Source organism: Pygocentrus nattereri, chromosome 2 (genome assembly GCF_015220715.1).
Source record: "Pygocentrus nattereri isolate fPygNat1 chromosome 2, fPygNat1.pri, whole genome shotgun sequence".
NCBI lineage: Eukaryota > Metazoa > Chordata > Actinopteri > Characiformes > Serrasalmidae > Pygocentrus > Pygocentrus nattereri.
The window spans coordinates 55,833,470-55,851,313 of NC_051212.1; the positions used below are offsets into that span (position 1 = coordinate 55,833,470).

The 17,844-nt window shown below is 47.0% G+C and overlaps 1 protein-coding gene across 5 annotated transcripts in view; it reads right to left on the reverse strand.

Moving 5' to 3' along the window:
* Positions 1-17,844, reverse strand: part of myo9b (myosin IXb) — an 81,121-nt gene that overhangs the window by 62,048 nt on the left and 1,229 nt on the right. For all 5 annotated transcript variants that reach the window (XM_037531164.1, XM_037531166.1, XM_037531172.1 and 2 more), the window contains exon 2: positions 16,947-17,806. In XM_037531164.1, the coding sequence (XP_037387061.1) occupies positions 16,947-17,750 (804 nt within the window). In that variant the 5' untranslated portion in view covers positions 17,751-17,806. The remainder of the gene's footprint in view (positions 1-16,946; positions 17,807-17,844) is intronic.

A 17,844-nucleotide genomic window follows, 5' to 3' on the forward strand; every position in this document is an offset into this window, starting at 1 on the left:
GAGGACCCACATCAGCGACCGGCTCCCTCTGCCCAGCCTAAAAACAACACGGCATGACGAAAATGGAGCGCCTGCGGTGGGCAATCGAAACCCCACCAGAGCACATCTGCCACTTGTGGGTTTCTCACAATGCATAAGCACTTCTGCTAGAGATGGGCCCCCCAGAGCGCTGCCTGTCAAAAGTTTGGGGACACACAGTTAGTCAGTTAGTCGGTTTGCAATAACTTTAAATGGAATTTCATACATTTTCATTTTACATTTCTCTCTAACTACACTGGCATTTCATGCGGTCTCATCTGAAATGGTTCACTGCAGCGAAACTTCCTATGAGGCACAGGACTAAATGCACGTGATCGCAATCTGTGTTACTGTTATTGCGACTGTGATTTAAAATGTGATTATTTTCCACAAATGAAGACATTTTTTTGGCCAAAAAGACCAGAACGCCTTCTCTGGCTTGAGGCCTGAACCCTGAATGCAGTGAGCCTGACTACCTGTGGTTGTGATGTCACACAGGCTACATCTGACCGATCCGACTCGTCCACAGGACGTTCTGCGTTAATGGGGTAAACGTACCCACTCAAAACCGAAGACAACGGCTTTGATCATGTGGGAACTTTATAAAGCTGCACCTCTCAGTGTTTTGCAGTTTCCATATAACATGATTGATATTTCATTGATACTTTTTCACAAAAAAAGTATATTTTAAGGCCAAAATCTTCTCACAACTGTCATTTCGGTCATCAGGCGGTGAATTCATATCCATTTCACCTAAAAGCTTTGTGAGGAGCTTTTAGAGGGGACGCCTGGTTCCTATCACCACCACTGTGAACGGTTCTGACTCGGTAAGTTTATCTAGAACGGAGCGTTTCACACCAAACCGCTCTGACCAGCTTAACCAGTTAATTACACAGGAATTTTGAAAAAGTAGAGGAGTTCCCTTCTAAGTAAAGTTCATCATGAGTAGTAACCTTCACTGCAGAACAGGAGAGATGAGCTGGAACACTTTCAGCCAATCCGAGCGCAGGAGGGCGAGGCCGGTCCGAATACAGGTGCGGAATGAAATGGGGTGCGGAGTCATTTCACACCAAACCAAGCGTCTCTGAGCGACTATGTTTCCATCTTAACTGTTTAATAATGCAGGAATTCGGGAATATGAGTGGAATTCCCCTCCATCTCATTAATCAGTCAAATCATACGGATGAAAGAGAATCTTTATCATTTAGGAGTAAAGACGCCTGACGGGTCGTCCCCAGTCAGAGGAATGTGGCCGTGGCAGAAAGCAGTGACGTTGCTCAGCTCCTGTTCTGACAGGCTCCTGAACTCCTCCAGGTTCTAAAGGTATTTCTAATCAGACCATACCTCCACCTCCACCTCCACCTCCACCTCCGCAGAAACAGCCTCTTACCAGGCCAATGAGACGGTCTCTGGCCTACAGCCTCACTGATACAGGTGTGTGTGTGTGTAAGTTTGGGCACCCCTGGTCGAGATTTCCCCAAACGTAGATTTACTACAGATGGTTCTCCAGGGGTTCTCTAATAAAGTAGAAGGTTCTATACAGAACCAGGAACACTCAAAGAACCCTTTGCACGATTAAATGTTTTTTTTTGCATGGTGAAATGGTTCCTCAGAATGATATAGTGTGTGCTGTAGATGGTTCTATGAAGAACCTTTTTGAAAAGGGTTCTATGTAGCACCAAAAAAGGATTCTATTGTTACAAGCTTGATGTTGACCTTTTTTGATACTACATGCTACTATCTACAGCACATTCTCCATCAGTCTGAAGAACCATTTCACAGTGCAAAGAACTCTTTAATCATGCCAAGAGTTTTTCCAGTGCTCACGGTTCTATATACTACAGAACCTTTGGAGGATCATCACTTTTGATCACTGTTCTGGTACCGACACACTGTTAGAAAGCTTGAAATCTCCGGATTGGATTCCCGGAAACCGTTTAATGATCCGTTATTCTCAGCAGTTACGATCGTCTGCTTTACATCATCGGTACCGAATAATCAAACGCCATCAGATCCTCACCACCTCCACAACATGTGGTCTGACAGCACGGCAAGAGTCAGAGATCAGTTTAGAGATCAGAGAGTCAGGAAGAAATAAACTCCTCTGTTCTAGACTCTGTCATTCAGACAGTTGGGGGAAAAACGTGAGTGTGTTTCCTTTCAACTAAGACCAAGATCATGACTGTAGCCCTGAGTTTGTGGGAACAGCGCCCTCTTTACTTTGTGTCTGGCGTTTCAGGCTAAAATGGGGCCACAGTGACCAGGTTAACATACTGGAAAACAGATGAAACACAGCGCGACGCATTTATCAGTCTGGATGCAACTTTGAAGAGCTGGCCACAGTCAAAACCTGCTCCAGAACCATCATCCTTCATTTCTAGAAGTAGCTCAAGGTTGATTTGGATGTCTGTTTAGGATCACTATCCGTTTACATGCTCACTACAACTAATCAGATCCAAAACTACTCGAGTGTATAGAGAACCACAGTCCAGTCAGAGCGAGATGAGCAGCAGTGAGCAGTGATTGTGTCTTTAACTGCTTTAAAATGACGTCAGACTCAGGAAAACGTCCTTCACACGTCCTTATTAAAGAAGGCCGAGAGGAAGACGTCGTGCTCCGAGACGCATAAGCTGGACGTCCGTCCCACCGCCGTCTTTTAAAGATCAGAGCGTGAACTTCGTCTCCTCTGCAGACCAGTTTCTGCTCCGCCGTGTTGAACGGTATAAACTCTCACTGTGACGCGACGCACATGCAGAACGGACTGAAACTTTCCGATAGGGAATGTAATCGGATACAGGCGCTTACACGGATATTATTCTTCTATTTAATGGATTATTTACAGGATTACCCACCTCGATCAGTCGGATAGAAACTGTATTCCGAATGGCCTCAATCGGACTAGACTATTCAGATTGAGGTGTTTACATGGACATTTTGGGGATGTGCATTTGTGAAAAAAACAGGTGTCTTATCACATGAAAAATGCACAATAACACCTGAAAAAACATCAGGCCAACATCCTCTTCAACTCAGTCCCACGCAACTTAAATCCCAGAGAGGAAACGGAAAAAAGGCAAAAAATCTCTCAAATGAAAGATCCGACGTTATTCCTTTACTGGGCCGTCATCGGTGCATTCATGCAGGCCTCTGAGGCTACACATACAAACAGACTGAGGAAATAACGTCACAGCCTCTCAGTCTCTGTGGCAGCGTTTTCCGGCAGACCCCTCAGATTCGAGCTGAGATTGTTTCAGCAGCTGAAGGTTTGGTTAAGCAGAGTCGGGGAGGATGGTAGATGGTGGGAGATAAGAATGAGAGCCATGTTTCAGTTGCGCACTGTGCACGTTCATATCAGCCGGCGTGGCGTGAGTAAGCAGGCTGCAGCGTGTTCGTGCTTGCTGTGGTATTCGGAGGTGGCCAACACCCTTCATGTAAACCCAGACCCGTCACCTGCACCTTTAAACACAAACCAGAACTCCTTCGCCGTCCCAAAACAGGCCTCTGAGCTCAGAACGCGAGCCAATTCGCCAGGTAGCGGCACGTTTCTGCCAATGGCGTCACCTCATTCAGAAATCACTCTCGCTTCTCAGAAAAAACTCAGAGGTGTCTCATATGAAGACGGTCCGCTAGGGGGAACGTTCCTTTAGAACGTTCCTCGCTTTCAGGGCTCAAACTATCCCACTAAACCGAGAAATGAAAGCTTCCAGAGACGGCCGAGCCCGTGAGCACACCAGCCAAAACACACACACACACACACACACACACACACACACACACACACACTGTAACCACTCACTCACGCTCCTTCAGACGGACAATCAGATAACACGTGAAAATATCTGGCAACCCTGAAAAGGAAGGAAACGTTCACCTTTTCCCCCAAACGAACTCGAAACACTCCCACAAAGGCAGGTCTGCGAGAGATACAGCTGGGCAGCACTCGCCCTTACTCAGATAAATGACGTCCCAATAAGCTTTTCTGACCGTATCTAGAACCTTGTTAGTACTTAAAAACACACTTTAGATTAGTCCTGTTCAGTCAGACTTGGTGTAAAATGAATGTTCAGTTTGTGACCGTATTTTCTTCTTCAGATGTGTCTCTACTGTTCCAGCTTATCAAAGCGTCTCGCGGTCTCGTGATATTACAGATATCACCCCCTCTATCACCAGAGGAACCGCTGAGATACAAGCCTCAACTGTTTACGAGGAGGGAAGCACTGATGCGATCTTCATTTACATATCTGCCAATGCTAATATATACAAAATAAAAGGTGTAATAAATAACATATTAAATATATTTATAAAGTGCAGAACTGTGGACTAGATCTACCTGGATTAGCGTTACAGAGAAATATAAAACAGGGCAGTAAATACAGTAAGATGAACACAATGCAGATGTTTTAGTGTAACAACCCAGCGTCACCTGCAATTAGGTCTTCAATTATTCATCTTCAATTAGCAACTTTGGAATATCAATCAAATCTGTCTGATGCCTCTTCTTTATAATAATAATAATAATAATAATAATAATAATAATAATAAACAACAACAACATCACCATTGATGTTACTGTGTTATATACAGTGGTGGGCAGTAACTGAGTAACTGAGTATCTGAGTAACTGAGTATCTGAGTAACTGAGTAACTGAGTAACTGAGTATCTGAGTAAATGTAATTAGTTTCTGTACTTTAGTATTTTTGGTGTATCTGTACTGAAGTTTCTCCATTCTGGACTTTCTCCTTTCACTCCACTACATTTCAGAGTCTAATATCCGACTTTTTCCTCCTACATTTTGAGAAATCTGTCGTTCCTTTTGGTTTCTGTGTGTATAAAAACGTCACATGTCAAAACGAAAGAAGCGCAAAGCCAGAGCACCAATCAGGGCCCAGCGGTCACTTTGTTTAGAGCTGGTTTTGACCTGTTGGTCAGACCGACCCAGTGCAGCACGCGGTTCTATGATGACATTTTAGGGCCACTGTTCATAAAATAAAAATAGTAGACTTTGAGAAAAAAAGTCCTAAAAATTTGGTAAAAAGAAAAGTCACAATAATTTAAAATAAAAATGTAGTGTTTCAAGAGTAAAGTGGTAATATTTGGAGGACAAAACACAGTTTCCTTTATTCTTAATAAACTGTTTCCTGCTCAGCACTTTTACTTTATACTTAAGTACATTTGAAGGGAAATACTTTAGTACTTTTACTCCAGTGGAGGTCTAAAGGGAGGAACTTCTACTTTTACTGGGGTAACATTTTACCTCTACTTTAACTCAAGGACATGGTTTGTGTACTTCGTCCACCGCTGGTTATACACACACACACACACACACACACACACACACTTTTTAAAGAATTTTTCTAACGATACCAAAATTATTCCAATATTATAACGCATCTGTATTTGTCAGTGACATCAGCCCTCAGATTTAGCCACCTTGCTCAGCAAAGCCATTTATACACTTCTCTAGTTTTACGCGGAGCTGCAAGTCTAATGGAAGTAATGCTAAAAAAGTAATGGAAGCGTTTACGGCCCGACATGCCGAACTCCTCATATACTTCAATCCACACGGCACAGAGCCGCTACTTTTATCTACAAAAATGGACCAAAAATGGACCAAAAAATGACATCAGTACATCAGCACAGCTAAACGCAACAGCCGTCTCCTGCTCAAGGTCACCGATAACCGTGGTTCACACAGCGTCAGGAACCACAGCATCACGTCCTTCAGGGACACCGAGCACCTCCACACGGCTAGAGGTGAGCGTGGGACGATTCAGGCCTGCAGTTAGCACCACGCTAATTAGTAAGGATGCTAATAACCTCGTTTAGCCTCTCGACTCCGGCGTCTGACGTCGTGACTGATCGGCTACGCTCAGGATAAGAGGGGAAACTCAACCACGCCGAGTCAGACCTCTTTACAGAACTGTCCCTTTAAAAACAGGGAACTAGGAACTGGCGTCCTCAGTGTGGGCCCAGAGGCACGACCAGTCCCAGAGCAGCAGAAAGCGCAGAGCAGCTGGGAGCTCAGAGCTCAGAACGTGCCTCTGACGAAAGGAACTTCCTGCTACATAATAATGCTGCAACAATGCGAGCTTCAGCAGGCGCTCACTTCCTCTCTGCTTCCACAGAAGGCAGCGAGGGGCACGGTGGGGTTTCCCTGGGCCACGAAGCCAAAACTCAACTGGCTTCCACACCAACTGGTCGCAGCCAGCCGTGGAATCAGTCTCTCTGCCCAAGCAGGGTCACGATCAGCTGACGTTCAGGGACGAGCCGGTTTTCTCAATCAATCTCTGAGCTTAACAGGCAAACTCCAGAGAGAATGACCCACCACCCAAACAGTACCTGCCCTGTGGGGGGTCCATGGGGGTCCTGACCACTGAAGAACAGGGTAACAGAGTATCAGAGAAACAGATGGACTACAGTCTGTAACTGTAGAACTACAGAGTGGAACTGAACGGTCAGTGGAGCTGATAGAGTGGGCAGTGGAGGTGGTCAGAATGTGACGCCTGATCGGTGTATTTAGGGATTTGGTAAGCAGGTGGGCTCAGGGGGCTGCAGTACCCCCACATTTAAAGCACACGCAGTTTGAGGTTTAGAGGGAAAGTACAGAGGCCAGTTCTGAACCGCAGAGCAGCTTAATGCTGTTTATAAAACCTTTAAAACTAATAATAACTAATAACACCTCCCGCTCAGAGCGCTTTCCTGTGACGCAACCCGTCCCCTTGTCACGTATGAGCGGTCAGTGCTCAGCTCGTCCAGAGCGAGAGGGCAGAGAGGAAGTGCGTCAGCGGCCTGGCGCGTCGGTTATATATGTGGCATCATTAGCAGTTTTTGGGAGGGGCTGAAATTCTACCAGAACACAGATATGCAAACCCAACCCGAGACGCCGCCTGTCCCCCAGTGAGGCGAGACGCCTGCGCGTCCGCCGTGTTGGAGAGGTCAAGACCTGTTTCTGAAGATTCACTCGTACTGATAGACGAAGAGTCTCGGGACTAAATCAGCTGCAGCTTCCTTACTACTCCACCCACTTTCACCACATCTGTTGGGTTATAATCCTCAGACTCAGATTAAACTGGGCTGCATGGATCTGCTCTGGGTGGCTTTTACACCCTTAATAACCGACGGTGATGATTAGCGTCCAGTCCAGCAGGACGGTGCTCAGTGTGAGAAACAGAAACACAGGCATCAGCGAATCCATCAGCGAGTGAATCACTCCTGATATTAATTCACAGAAGAACGAAGCCGTCATCTGGTCGATGTTTCCGTTCCACCTTAAGTGGTGCAGCAGTCACTTTCTGGGGCCTGACGTTGCACCACTTAAGGTGGAACGGGAAAATTCTAACAAGAAGCTGGTGAATAAGCAGCCAACTTCAGCTTCAAGAAGCTGCTAACGTGAATCCGTCAAGGATATCAACAGGGATTAAGTGACGCTGTAACTCTTTAACCATCACTGTAAATAAACGGAAACCAGAGGGAAAACCATCACATCAGCAGGTTCTCTGGACCTCACTGACCACACGGCCACATCTACTCAAACACCACACAGACACGAGCGCGGATCACTGCGTTCCCTCCTATCCCACCGCCGGAGTCAATGTTCCTGAAATCGTGGAATTTCGGACGGTATCTTTTTCAAACCAGCATAGTTGGAATGCACATGTCTGGGACACAGACATGCATGACTAGATGCCGTATTTTGAGGTAAAAACGTGTTGCTCTGCAATTTTAACTGCAATAATCGACACATGACTGTGGAATATATGAATTAAATAACAAAGAAAACAAACGGCAGATAAATATGATAAAATATAGAATAAAAGTCCCCCAGGCGTCGTGTCTCTGGTGTTACTGCGGCTCTTATTCTGAAATAAAAGTCACGCCGATGACGTCACTCGACCTCCTTTGACCTGTTGTCTGAGGATCTATGGAGAAAAGCTCGTGGTGAGTCCACTGTGTCTCTCAGTTCTCAGAGATCTTCTCATTCAGCTCATGATCTCATATGAAGCTTCTAGCTGACGTCACTGGTGTGACCGACTTTATTCTGAGGTCATTGTGGAAAAATAGAAACACAAATGGATTAAATTCCGTATTTTAGTGGACGTTCCCTGATGGACGGCGTGTGGTTTGATGTTCTGTAAGATGCGTTGATCATTAAAAACGTCTCTGGTGTTTCCTTTAATATGAGGAGCACCAGTGAGGATCAGTAACACCAGTGACTCCTATGGACAGATAGAAAAGTGGATGTTTCTTGTCCAGCATCTCTAACCATCTCGATTCTGTGGTTTCTGACGAGCTGCTCATGATAAAACCCTTTTCATAGATTTACAGTGCGTCATCAATCATCATCATCATCATCATCAGTGCTAACGGCTAACAGGGAAACTCTGTAAACCTGCCTCTTCACTGAATTCCAGCCCTGGTAAGCCCAGGAATCCAGTGCGTGATGTCGCAACGCGGCTACATTTAGCTCCTCACTGACTCACCAAGCCGTTCACCGGTCTAATTCCAGAGCACAGTCACTAAACTTTCCTTTACTCTGTTTTCGAAGGCAGCGCGGCAGGTCTGAGAGGCTCTGGGGCACGGCGCATGAAACAGAAGGCCGTTGGGGAATCCTGAGAACCCGTTTGACCTGTTCCAGACAAAGACTGCTGCCACATTTCTACCTGAGAACTCAGCGCTGAAGTCCCACCTACCGCAGTTCATAAACAAGACTCGGTCCAGGTTTGGCTTGATCTGTTGAGTCAGAGGCTGAGATCTGACTGATTCAGAGACGGGGAGACAGACTCTGGTGTGACCATGGAGGTCAGACTCCTCAGATGTTTTGGTGCATTTCATTTGGACACACACCAATCAGCAACAGCATTCAATTCACCTACACTCACTGTCCACTTTATCAGCTCCACTGACCGTATAGGTCCACTCTGTAGTTCTACAGTTACAGACTGTAGTCCACCTGTTCTTCAGTGGTCAGGACCCCCATGGACCCTCACAGAGCAGGTACTATTTGGGTGGTGGGTCATTCTCAGCACTGCCGTAACACTGACGTGGTGCTGGTGCGAGTGGATCAGACACAGCAGTGCTGCCGGAGTTTTAAACACTGCGTCCACTCACTGTCCACTCTATTAGACACTCCTACCTTGTCAGTCCACCTTGTAGATGTAAAGTCAGAGACGACAGCTCATCTGCTGCTGCACAGTTTGTGTTGGTCATCCTCTAGTCCTTCATCAGTGGTCACAGGATGCTGCCCACAGGACGCTGCCCACAGGACGCTGCCCACAGGACGCTGCCCACAGGACGCTGTTGGCTGGATATTTTTGGTTCTCAGTCCAGCAGCGACACTGAGGTGTCTGACCCACTCAGACGAACACAACACACAGTACTGCAGTGCTGAGAATGACCCACCACCCTCTGTGTGGCTCATTAAACACACCAAACCGAAAGCGTCCAATCATAGGAGATCACCAGGCCGACCGAACCCACCACAAGCACACCTGGCACTTATTCATCAGACCGCACGGAAGACGGCCTGGAATGACCCGTCAGGGCGAGGCGGGTCGTAATAGACCGCGCTAATTAAAACCTGATTCAATAAAGCATCAAGTCATTTGACCAGAGAGCTGCGCTGACAAACCAAACGCTCGCAGCTGCAGATATTTATTAATAGCTGTAATTTTCTGCCCAAACAGAGGAACAGAAAACCAACTGACCCCAAACCCAGAATTTCTGATGACCTTCTGATACGCAAAACTACACACAGCTGCTGGCTCAGTGGTGCATGACTCTCCTCCAGCAGCCCGTTAATCAGCACAGTGGATTACTTCATCAGAGAAACACGCAAGAGCTCCCACCACCATCTCCACGGCCCGGCCCGCTCCACCGCCCGTCTGACCGGCACAGACTCTATTTATGGACGAGGCTTTCTCTGTGGAGCCCCCCACTTTCCTGGGAGAGGAAGTGGAGTGGGGACCCTCCTGGTTTCTGGATCCTACTTTAACAATGCCTAAGGGAGCCTGACCAACATGCAGCACTAAAGGAGGCCAAGCTGCCCAGAACACTTGGTCTCAGCTCAGATCCTGGAGTTAGTCCTCTGAGCCAACAACTCAGACCATTACCAAGAAGTGTGGTCAACAGTGTCCTGCGGGCAGCGTCCTGTGGGCACTGATGAAGGTCTAGAGGATGACCAACACAAACTGTGCAGCAGCAGATGAGCTGTCGTCTCTGACTTTACATCTACAAGGTGGACCGACAAGGTAGGAGTGTCTAATAGAGTGGACTGTGAGTGGACAGTGTTTAAAACATCCAGCAGCACTGCTGTGTCTGATCCACTCGTACCAGCACAACACACACTAACACACCACCACCACGTCAGTGTTACTGCAGTACTGAGAATGACCCACCACCCAAACAGTACCTGCTCTGTGAGGGTCCATGGGGGTCCTGACCACTGAAGAACAGGGTAACAGAGTATCAGAGAAACAGATGGACTACAGTCTGTAACTGTAGAACTACAGAGGGCAGCTATACAGTAAGTGGAGCTGATAGAGTGGACAGTGAGTGTAGAAACGAGGATTTGGCTGTGATCCCATGGCTGATCGGTGTTTATTGACCTCAGAAACTGATTTCAAGCGTAAAGTGGTCAGGCCTTTAGAGTCAAACGTCTCTAGGGCGGTGAAGAACGTGCAGTCAGCCGTGCCGCGGTACTGTAGCGATCGAGGTAGAAGGCCCATCATGGGTGGTGATGTTATCGAGCCCAGTGTGAAAGTGACACAAGCGTACTGTGAACCGACCGCGAGTCGCTGCACTGCGGCACCGCTTCCTGCTCAGCAGTCATTATTTCCACTTTGCAAAAGCCTATCAGGAAATCATGATGCAGACAACAAACCTCCGATCAGTGAATCATCAGAAACTGAGAAAACATCAACACCGCCCTGAAGCTCACAACAACCGCGGAGGCCCGGCCTGCACAGTGAAGCATCCCAACACCATTCAAAGCTCAGACTTTCCCAGCGGCATCTGTTTCCTGAGGTTCAAACCTGAAACCACGGAGCTCTGCAGAAAAAGGACATCTCGGCATCTTAAATCTAGTCTGCATGGCTAATATTTCGAGTTTATCTGACCACTTTTGATGTTTAATCATTTTGTCGTGTGAAGTGACCTCACTGTGTTTACTCTAGGACACTATCACCATGACTCTGACTCTCATAGAGTCATAGAGTTGACTCTAGGACTCTAGGACTCTAGGACTCTAGGACTCTTGCTGGGCACCAAACCTCAACACCTCAGCTTAGTAAACGTGGTCCCTGAGGAACTCCAAGCAAGTCGATGTTTTCCAGCACAGTTTGGGCTTCAGTTACTTTAACTGCATCAAAACACACAGTACTGACCCACTCCACTACAGGTAGCTCTACACTTACACTCTCAGAAATAAAGGTTCTAGACTGTCTCTGGGTCAGTCCCCTCTCGTCACTGGGGTGGAACCCTCAAGGCTCCATCTCAGCGCCTTTAGTCAGGGAACATAACTGAACCATAATCCACTGAAATGATCTGTTCTAAGCTGGACTGACTCCACACACCCCGCCTCGCCTCGCCTCCAGGCTTTTACTCTACTGCTCTGATTTAAAACATTCGGTTATGAAAAGAAACAAATACCAACTTTTCACCTGGAGAACCTGATTTAAGCTCCACAATCAGACCTTAAACCCACTGCTGGAGCTTTGAGGGAATATCTACACTGATTGTGTATGAAAAACGTTCCTGAGCAGAACCTTCAGTTCTAACAGCTCACACATAATGAACACCCCAACAATCAGCACAGTGCCAACTACACGGCTGAAGATCACTGCATGTAGCAGATGTGGTTCAAAACGCTGCTAAACTGCACAGAACATGTGAGTGCTGATAACATCACCGTCATTTTCACACTCCACTTGTTAAAAGTCTATTTTCATTAAATCAATACGCCATTTAGTTCACTGAGTCACTGCTGCTGAGCTAAAAACAGACCAGGCCAGTAACGCCAGAGCCGGTTTCTGAGGAGCCCGGCCACTTCTTATTCCCCCCGTTATATCAGACAGCTGGTATAAAGGAGATCTCCCACTCTGCAGTGTCTTCCGGGTTTCTCGGACACTAGGTGGCGCTCCCGAGCGAGTCCAAAATGAATGAGTTGATATCGAGCATCTGAGCGAAATCATAGTTTATAAATTCTTAAACATTTTAATGTAAAGGAATTCCTTCATTTCCAGAACAGCATAAAACACTTTAACACCGCTGTGATATTTAAGAGCTTTTAAACTCGAGTTATAGGAGTTTAAACCGGCGCCTCGTGACATCAGAGAGCGCGAACAGCCAATGAGCTGCTCCGCTCGCCCATCAATCATCCCGCTCTAGCAGTAAAGCCCCGCCTCCTGCTGCCTAAACCCGTTTACTGTAGAATGAAGGAAACACACCGGTGAGTTTTCTCTGCTGTTTTAGTGAAAAAGGAAAGTTCTGTGATTAGAAACTATTTTAACTGTTCGTTTTTAGCCATTGTGCTCCATCCACTCCCATTCACTGAGGCCTCGCTCGCTGGCGCCCTCTGCTGTTCTGCAGTCCTGTTTTTGATATAATGAGAGGAATAGGGAGCGGCCAGACGCCCCATAAACCGGCTCTGGTTACACGGCTAAACTCAGAAACCCTGCTTTGTAAAATCCCAGACTCGGCAGTCATTTACAACAGAAGCAGCGGAGTTGGAACCTAAAGCTCATCATATATGGCAGTCAGTGTTGTGTAGTGGGTATATAGCGGTTGGGATAGTGTAGTGGGTATATAGTGGTTGGTATAGTGTAGTGGGTATATAGCGGTCGGTGTAGTGTAGTGGGTATATAGTGGTCGGTGTAGTGTAGTGGGTATATAGCGGTCGGTGTAGTGTAGTGGGTATATAGTGGTCGGTGTAGTGTAGTGGGTATATAGCGGTTGGTGTAGTGTAGTGGGTATATAGCGGTCGGTGTAGTGTAATGGGTATATAGTGGTCGGTGTAGTGTAATGGGTATATAGTGGTCGGTGTAGTGTAGTGGGTATATAGCGGTTGGTTGGTATAGTGTAGTGGGTATATAGCGGTTGGTTGGTGTAGTGTAGTGGGTGTATAGTGGTTGGTTGGTGTAGTGGGTATATAGTGGTTGGTGTAGTGTAGTGGGTATATAGCGGTTGGTTGGTATAGTGTAGTGGGTATATAGTGGTTGGTTGGTATAGTGTAGTGGGTATATAGCGGTTGGTTGGTGTAGTGTAGTGGGTGTATAGTGGTTGGTTGGTGTAGTGTAGTGGGTATATAGCGGTTGGTTGGTATAGTGTAGTGGGTATATAGCGGTTGGTTGGTATAGTGTAGTGGGTGTATAGTGGTTGGTCGGTGTAGTGTAGTGGGTATATAGCGGTTGGTTGGTATAGTGTAGTGGGTATATAGCGGTTGGTTGGTGTAGTGTAGTGGGTGTATAGTGGTTGGTTGGTGTAGTGGGTATATAGTGGTTGGTGTAGTGTAGTGGGTATATAGCGGTTGGTTGGTATAGTGTAGTGGGTATATAGTGGTTGGTTGGTATAGTGTAGTGGGTATATAGCGGTTGGTTGGTGTAGTGTAGTGGGTGTATAGTGGTTGGTTGGTGTAGTGTAGTGGGTATATAGCGGTTGGTTGGTATAGTGTAGTGGGTATATAGCGGTTGGTTGGTATAGTGTAGTGGGTGTATAGTGGTTGGTTGGTGTAGTGGGTATATAGTGGTTGGTATAGTGTAGTGGGTATATAGCGGTTGGTTGGTGTAGTGTAGTGGGTGTATAGTGGTTGGTTGGTGTAGTGTAGTGGGTATATAGCGGTTGGTTGGTGTAGTGTAGTGGGTGTATAGTGGTTGGTTGGTGTAGTGGGTATATAGTGGTTGGTGTAGTGTAGTGGGTATATAGTGGTTGGTTGGTATAGTGTAGTGGGTGTATAGTGGTTGGTTGGTGTAGTGGGTATATAGTGGTTGGTATAGTGTAGTGGGTATATAGCGGTTGGTTGGTGTAGTGTAGTGGGTGTATAGTGGTTGGTTGGTGTAGTGTAGTGGGTATATAGCGGTTGGTTGGTGTAGTGTAGTGGGTGTATAGTGGTTGGTTGGTGTAGTGGGTATATAGTGGTTGGTGTAGTGTAGTGGGTATATAGTGGTTGGTTGGTATAGTGTAGTGGGTATATAGTGGTTGGTGTAGTGTAGTGGGTATGTAGTGGTTGGTGTAGTGTAGTGGGTATATAGCGGTTGGTGTAGTGTAGTGGGTATATAGTGGTTGGTTGGTGTAGTGGGTATATAGTGGTTGGTATAGTGTAGTGGGTATATAGCGGTTGGTTGGTGTAGTGTAGTGGGTGTATAGTGGTTGGTTGGTGTAGTGTAGTGGGTATATAGCGGTTGGTTGGTGTAGTGTAGTGGGTGTATAGTGGTTGGTTGGTGTAGTGGGTATATAGTGGTTGGTGTAGTGTAGTGGGTATATAGTGGTTGGTTGGTATAGTGTAGTGGGTATATAGTGGTTGGTGTAGTGTAGTGGGTATGTAGTGGTTGGTGTAGTGTAGTGGGTATATAGCGGTTGGTGTAGTGTAGTGGGTATATAGTGGTTGGTTGGTGTAGTGGGTATATAGTGGTTGGTATAGTGTAGTGGGTATATAGCGGTTGGTTGGTGTAGTGTAGTGGGTGTATAGTGGTTGGTTGGTGTAGTGTAGTGGGTATATAGCGGTTGGTTGGTGTAGTGTAGTGGGTGTATAGTGGTTGGTTGGTGTAGTGGGTATATAGTGGTTGGTGTAGTGTAGTGGGTATATAGTGGTTGGTTGGTGTAGTGGGTATATAGTGGTTGGTATAGTGTAGTGGGTATATAGTAGTTGGTTGGTGTAGTGGGTATGTAGTGGTTGGTTGGTGTAGTGGGTATGTAGTGGTTGGTATAGTGTAGTGGGTATATAGTAGTTGGTGTAGTGTAGTGGGTATGTAGTGGTTGGTATAGTGTAGTGGGTATATAGCGGTCGGTGTAGTGTAGTGGGTATATAGTGGTTGGTGTAGTGTAGTGGGTATATAGCGGTCGGTGTAGTGTAGTGGGTATATAGTGGTTGGTTGGTGTAGTGGGTAACACCTCTGCCTTCTATGCTGTAGACTGGGGTTCAGTGCTCCGCCTGGGTAGCCACCCTACACTACACCAATAAGAGTCCTTGGGCAAGACTCCTAACACCACCTTCACCTCCCTGTGTAAACTGATCAAACTGTAAGTCGCTCTGGATGAGAACATCAGCCAAATGCCATAAATGTAAAAATACCATATCCATCGTTATAGTTTTGAGATGTTAAGCATCTGAAAGTATTTCCCTGCGGTGGTTAATAAACAGTTTTGTCTGACACTATTTTGGTGTTTGAACAGAGAAATGCGTCAGGCTGCGATGATTTCAGGCCAAGTTCTGCTGCTGAAACCATTGGGCCTGCTCCCTGCCCCGACCACCGTGAAGAAATGAGGCCAAGCGGGCGGGAGCTTGTGAAAAACCACGGTCGCCGCAAACCCTTCAAGCCTGTTCAGTCGTTTGAAACAGATGAAACGTACGTGGTTTCATTTTTCATAGATAACAGTGTTTAATGCAGCTGTAACTGCGATTATTCATTCAGAACCATTAGCCTACTGTGGAATTGGACCTCCGCATTTAACCCATCCGTGCAGTGGAACACCCACACACACACCCACACACACACTAGTGAGCACACTTGCCCAGAGCAGTGGGCAGCCCTATCCACAGCGTCCGGGGAGCAGTTGGGGGTTAGGTGTCTTGCTCAAGGACTCCTCAGTCATGGACTGTCGGCACTGGGGATCAAACCGGCGACCTTCCAGTCACAGGGCTGGTTCCCTGACCTCCAGCCCACGACTGCCCCCAGACTAAACCAGCTTTGTTTTTGTGATGTCATAATCACACCGAAGTTATAAGGAGCGTTTCAGCCTGGGCTGGTTTTTGAACAAAGAGCAAAGCATTTGGCTCAAGGAAAAAAATGAAGTGCAAGAAAAATACAGGGTCTTTAAAACTGGCTGGCATTGATAAAAAAGAGACTGAATTTAAGGGAGTCTCTCATTTCTAAAGTCTTTCTGATTGTTTCGCCATTCTACTGTTTACACTAATAAAATAAACATTCTGGAACTGTGAGAACCCCAAGGCCGACGGTACTACCCCAGGTACTACAATGGTACCTTTACTTCCTCACTGAATCTCCCAAAAATCCACAATTCAATTTCTACCAGTTCCCAAGAAACCCCAAGCCAGTCCCGTCACCATTTCCCAGCAGAGGATACTATACTAAATGCCCCATGATGCACCGCCTGAGTCGGGTACTGCCAAAAGAAAACAATACATGTATTTTTTGTTTCTGCATGATTAACTGGTTAAGTTGTAAACAGAGTCGGTCAGAGCGGTTTGGTGTGAAACGCTCAGTTCTAGATAAACTCAGTGAGTCAGAGCTGCTCACAGTGGTGGTGATAGGAACCAGACGTCCCCTCTAAAAGGGACAGTACATTTTGTTCCACTTTTAACGTTTGTGAGCTTTTGTGTCACAGAAGCGGTCATAACTGATTTTCATGACTTTCTCTATCCCTTAAACACTAAGGCTGTTTCTGTTACTGTGCATTTAAGGCAAATGTATGTAAATGAGCTCTGTTCTGATTGGTTGTGCCTCACTTAAAAAAAAAAAAAAAAAAAAACCACTGCTTATAACTTCAGTGTGAGTGGGCGGGGCTGTAGCATTGGCTGAAATAGTGGATATATGTAAATGAGTCCTTGTGAAATCACAAAAACGCTGACCTTACACTGGGATACTCATGTACTGGGCCAGTGAACGGTCAAACTCTTATGTCACTAAAGGTAAGGTAAACGTATTGCTGTCCCCTGATACGGGCCATTAAAGCGCTGAATAACCAGCGTCTTTACCTCCAGCACCGGCCCGGCTCCCAGGATGGTCCTCTCCACGCCGCTGGTGCAGCCCTTCCGGCTGAAGGCGGTCAGGCAGTGGATCAGGAAGTTGGTGCTCTGCGTCTTCCCCGAGCCACTTTCTCCGGAGATGACGATGCACTGGTTGAGGCGCTTGTTCAGCATGGCGCGGAAGGCAGCGTCGGCGATGGCGAAGACGTGTGGGTTGAGCCTGCCCAGTGTGTGGTTCTCGTACATCTCCACATACTTGGGGTTGTAGATGGGCAGGAATTTGAAGGGGTTGACAGCTATGAGGATGTTGTTGGCGTAGGTGTAGATCTGGTTCTTGAGAAAGCGGCGCCGAAGAGCCTCCAGGATGTTCTTCTCGGTCAGCACGGGCAGGCTGCAAAGATCGTTACAGTCCTCAGACTGGGGCTTCAGAAAGCTACGGACGTACAACACGCGCTCGGACTGGCTCGGCCCGTCAGGAACGCCTGACTGGAGGGCGAAATAATACCCGTGGATTTGAAGGTGCTGGTCTTGGACTTTCCTCGGCCATAGCAGCAACCTCTCAACAGGACGGTCGCTAGCTTGAAGGACCCACTCCTCCCCTCCGGTCTCCCTGACCTCCACCAGCTGGTAAGGCTTGGACTTGTCCAGGCCCAGCGTGACCGCAGCAATCTGGATGACCCAGGCCGCAGTGGCCTCCTTGTGGACATTGAGGGTGCAGCACTGGGCCGTTTTGAGGGACAGTCTTGGGTATATCTGGAGAACATAGGTGGCCTCGTCCAGGTAGGCCGATTTTCTGCTTTCTGGGAAGCTCATTGTGACAATCACAGGCACGCAGCAGCTTCACCTCCACACCCCGCATCACAGATCACCTAGACAGAGGAGAGAGGGAGAGAGAGAGTGAAGGAGA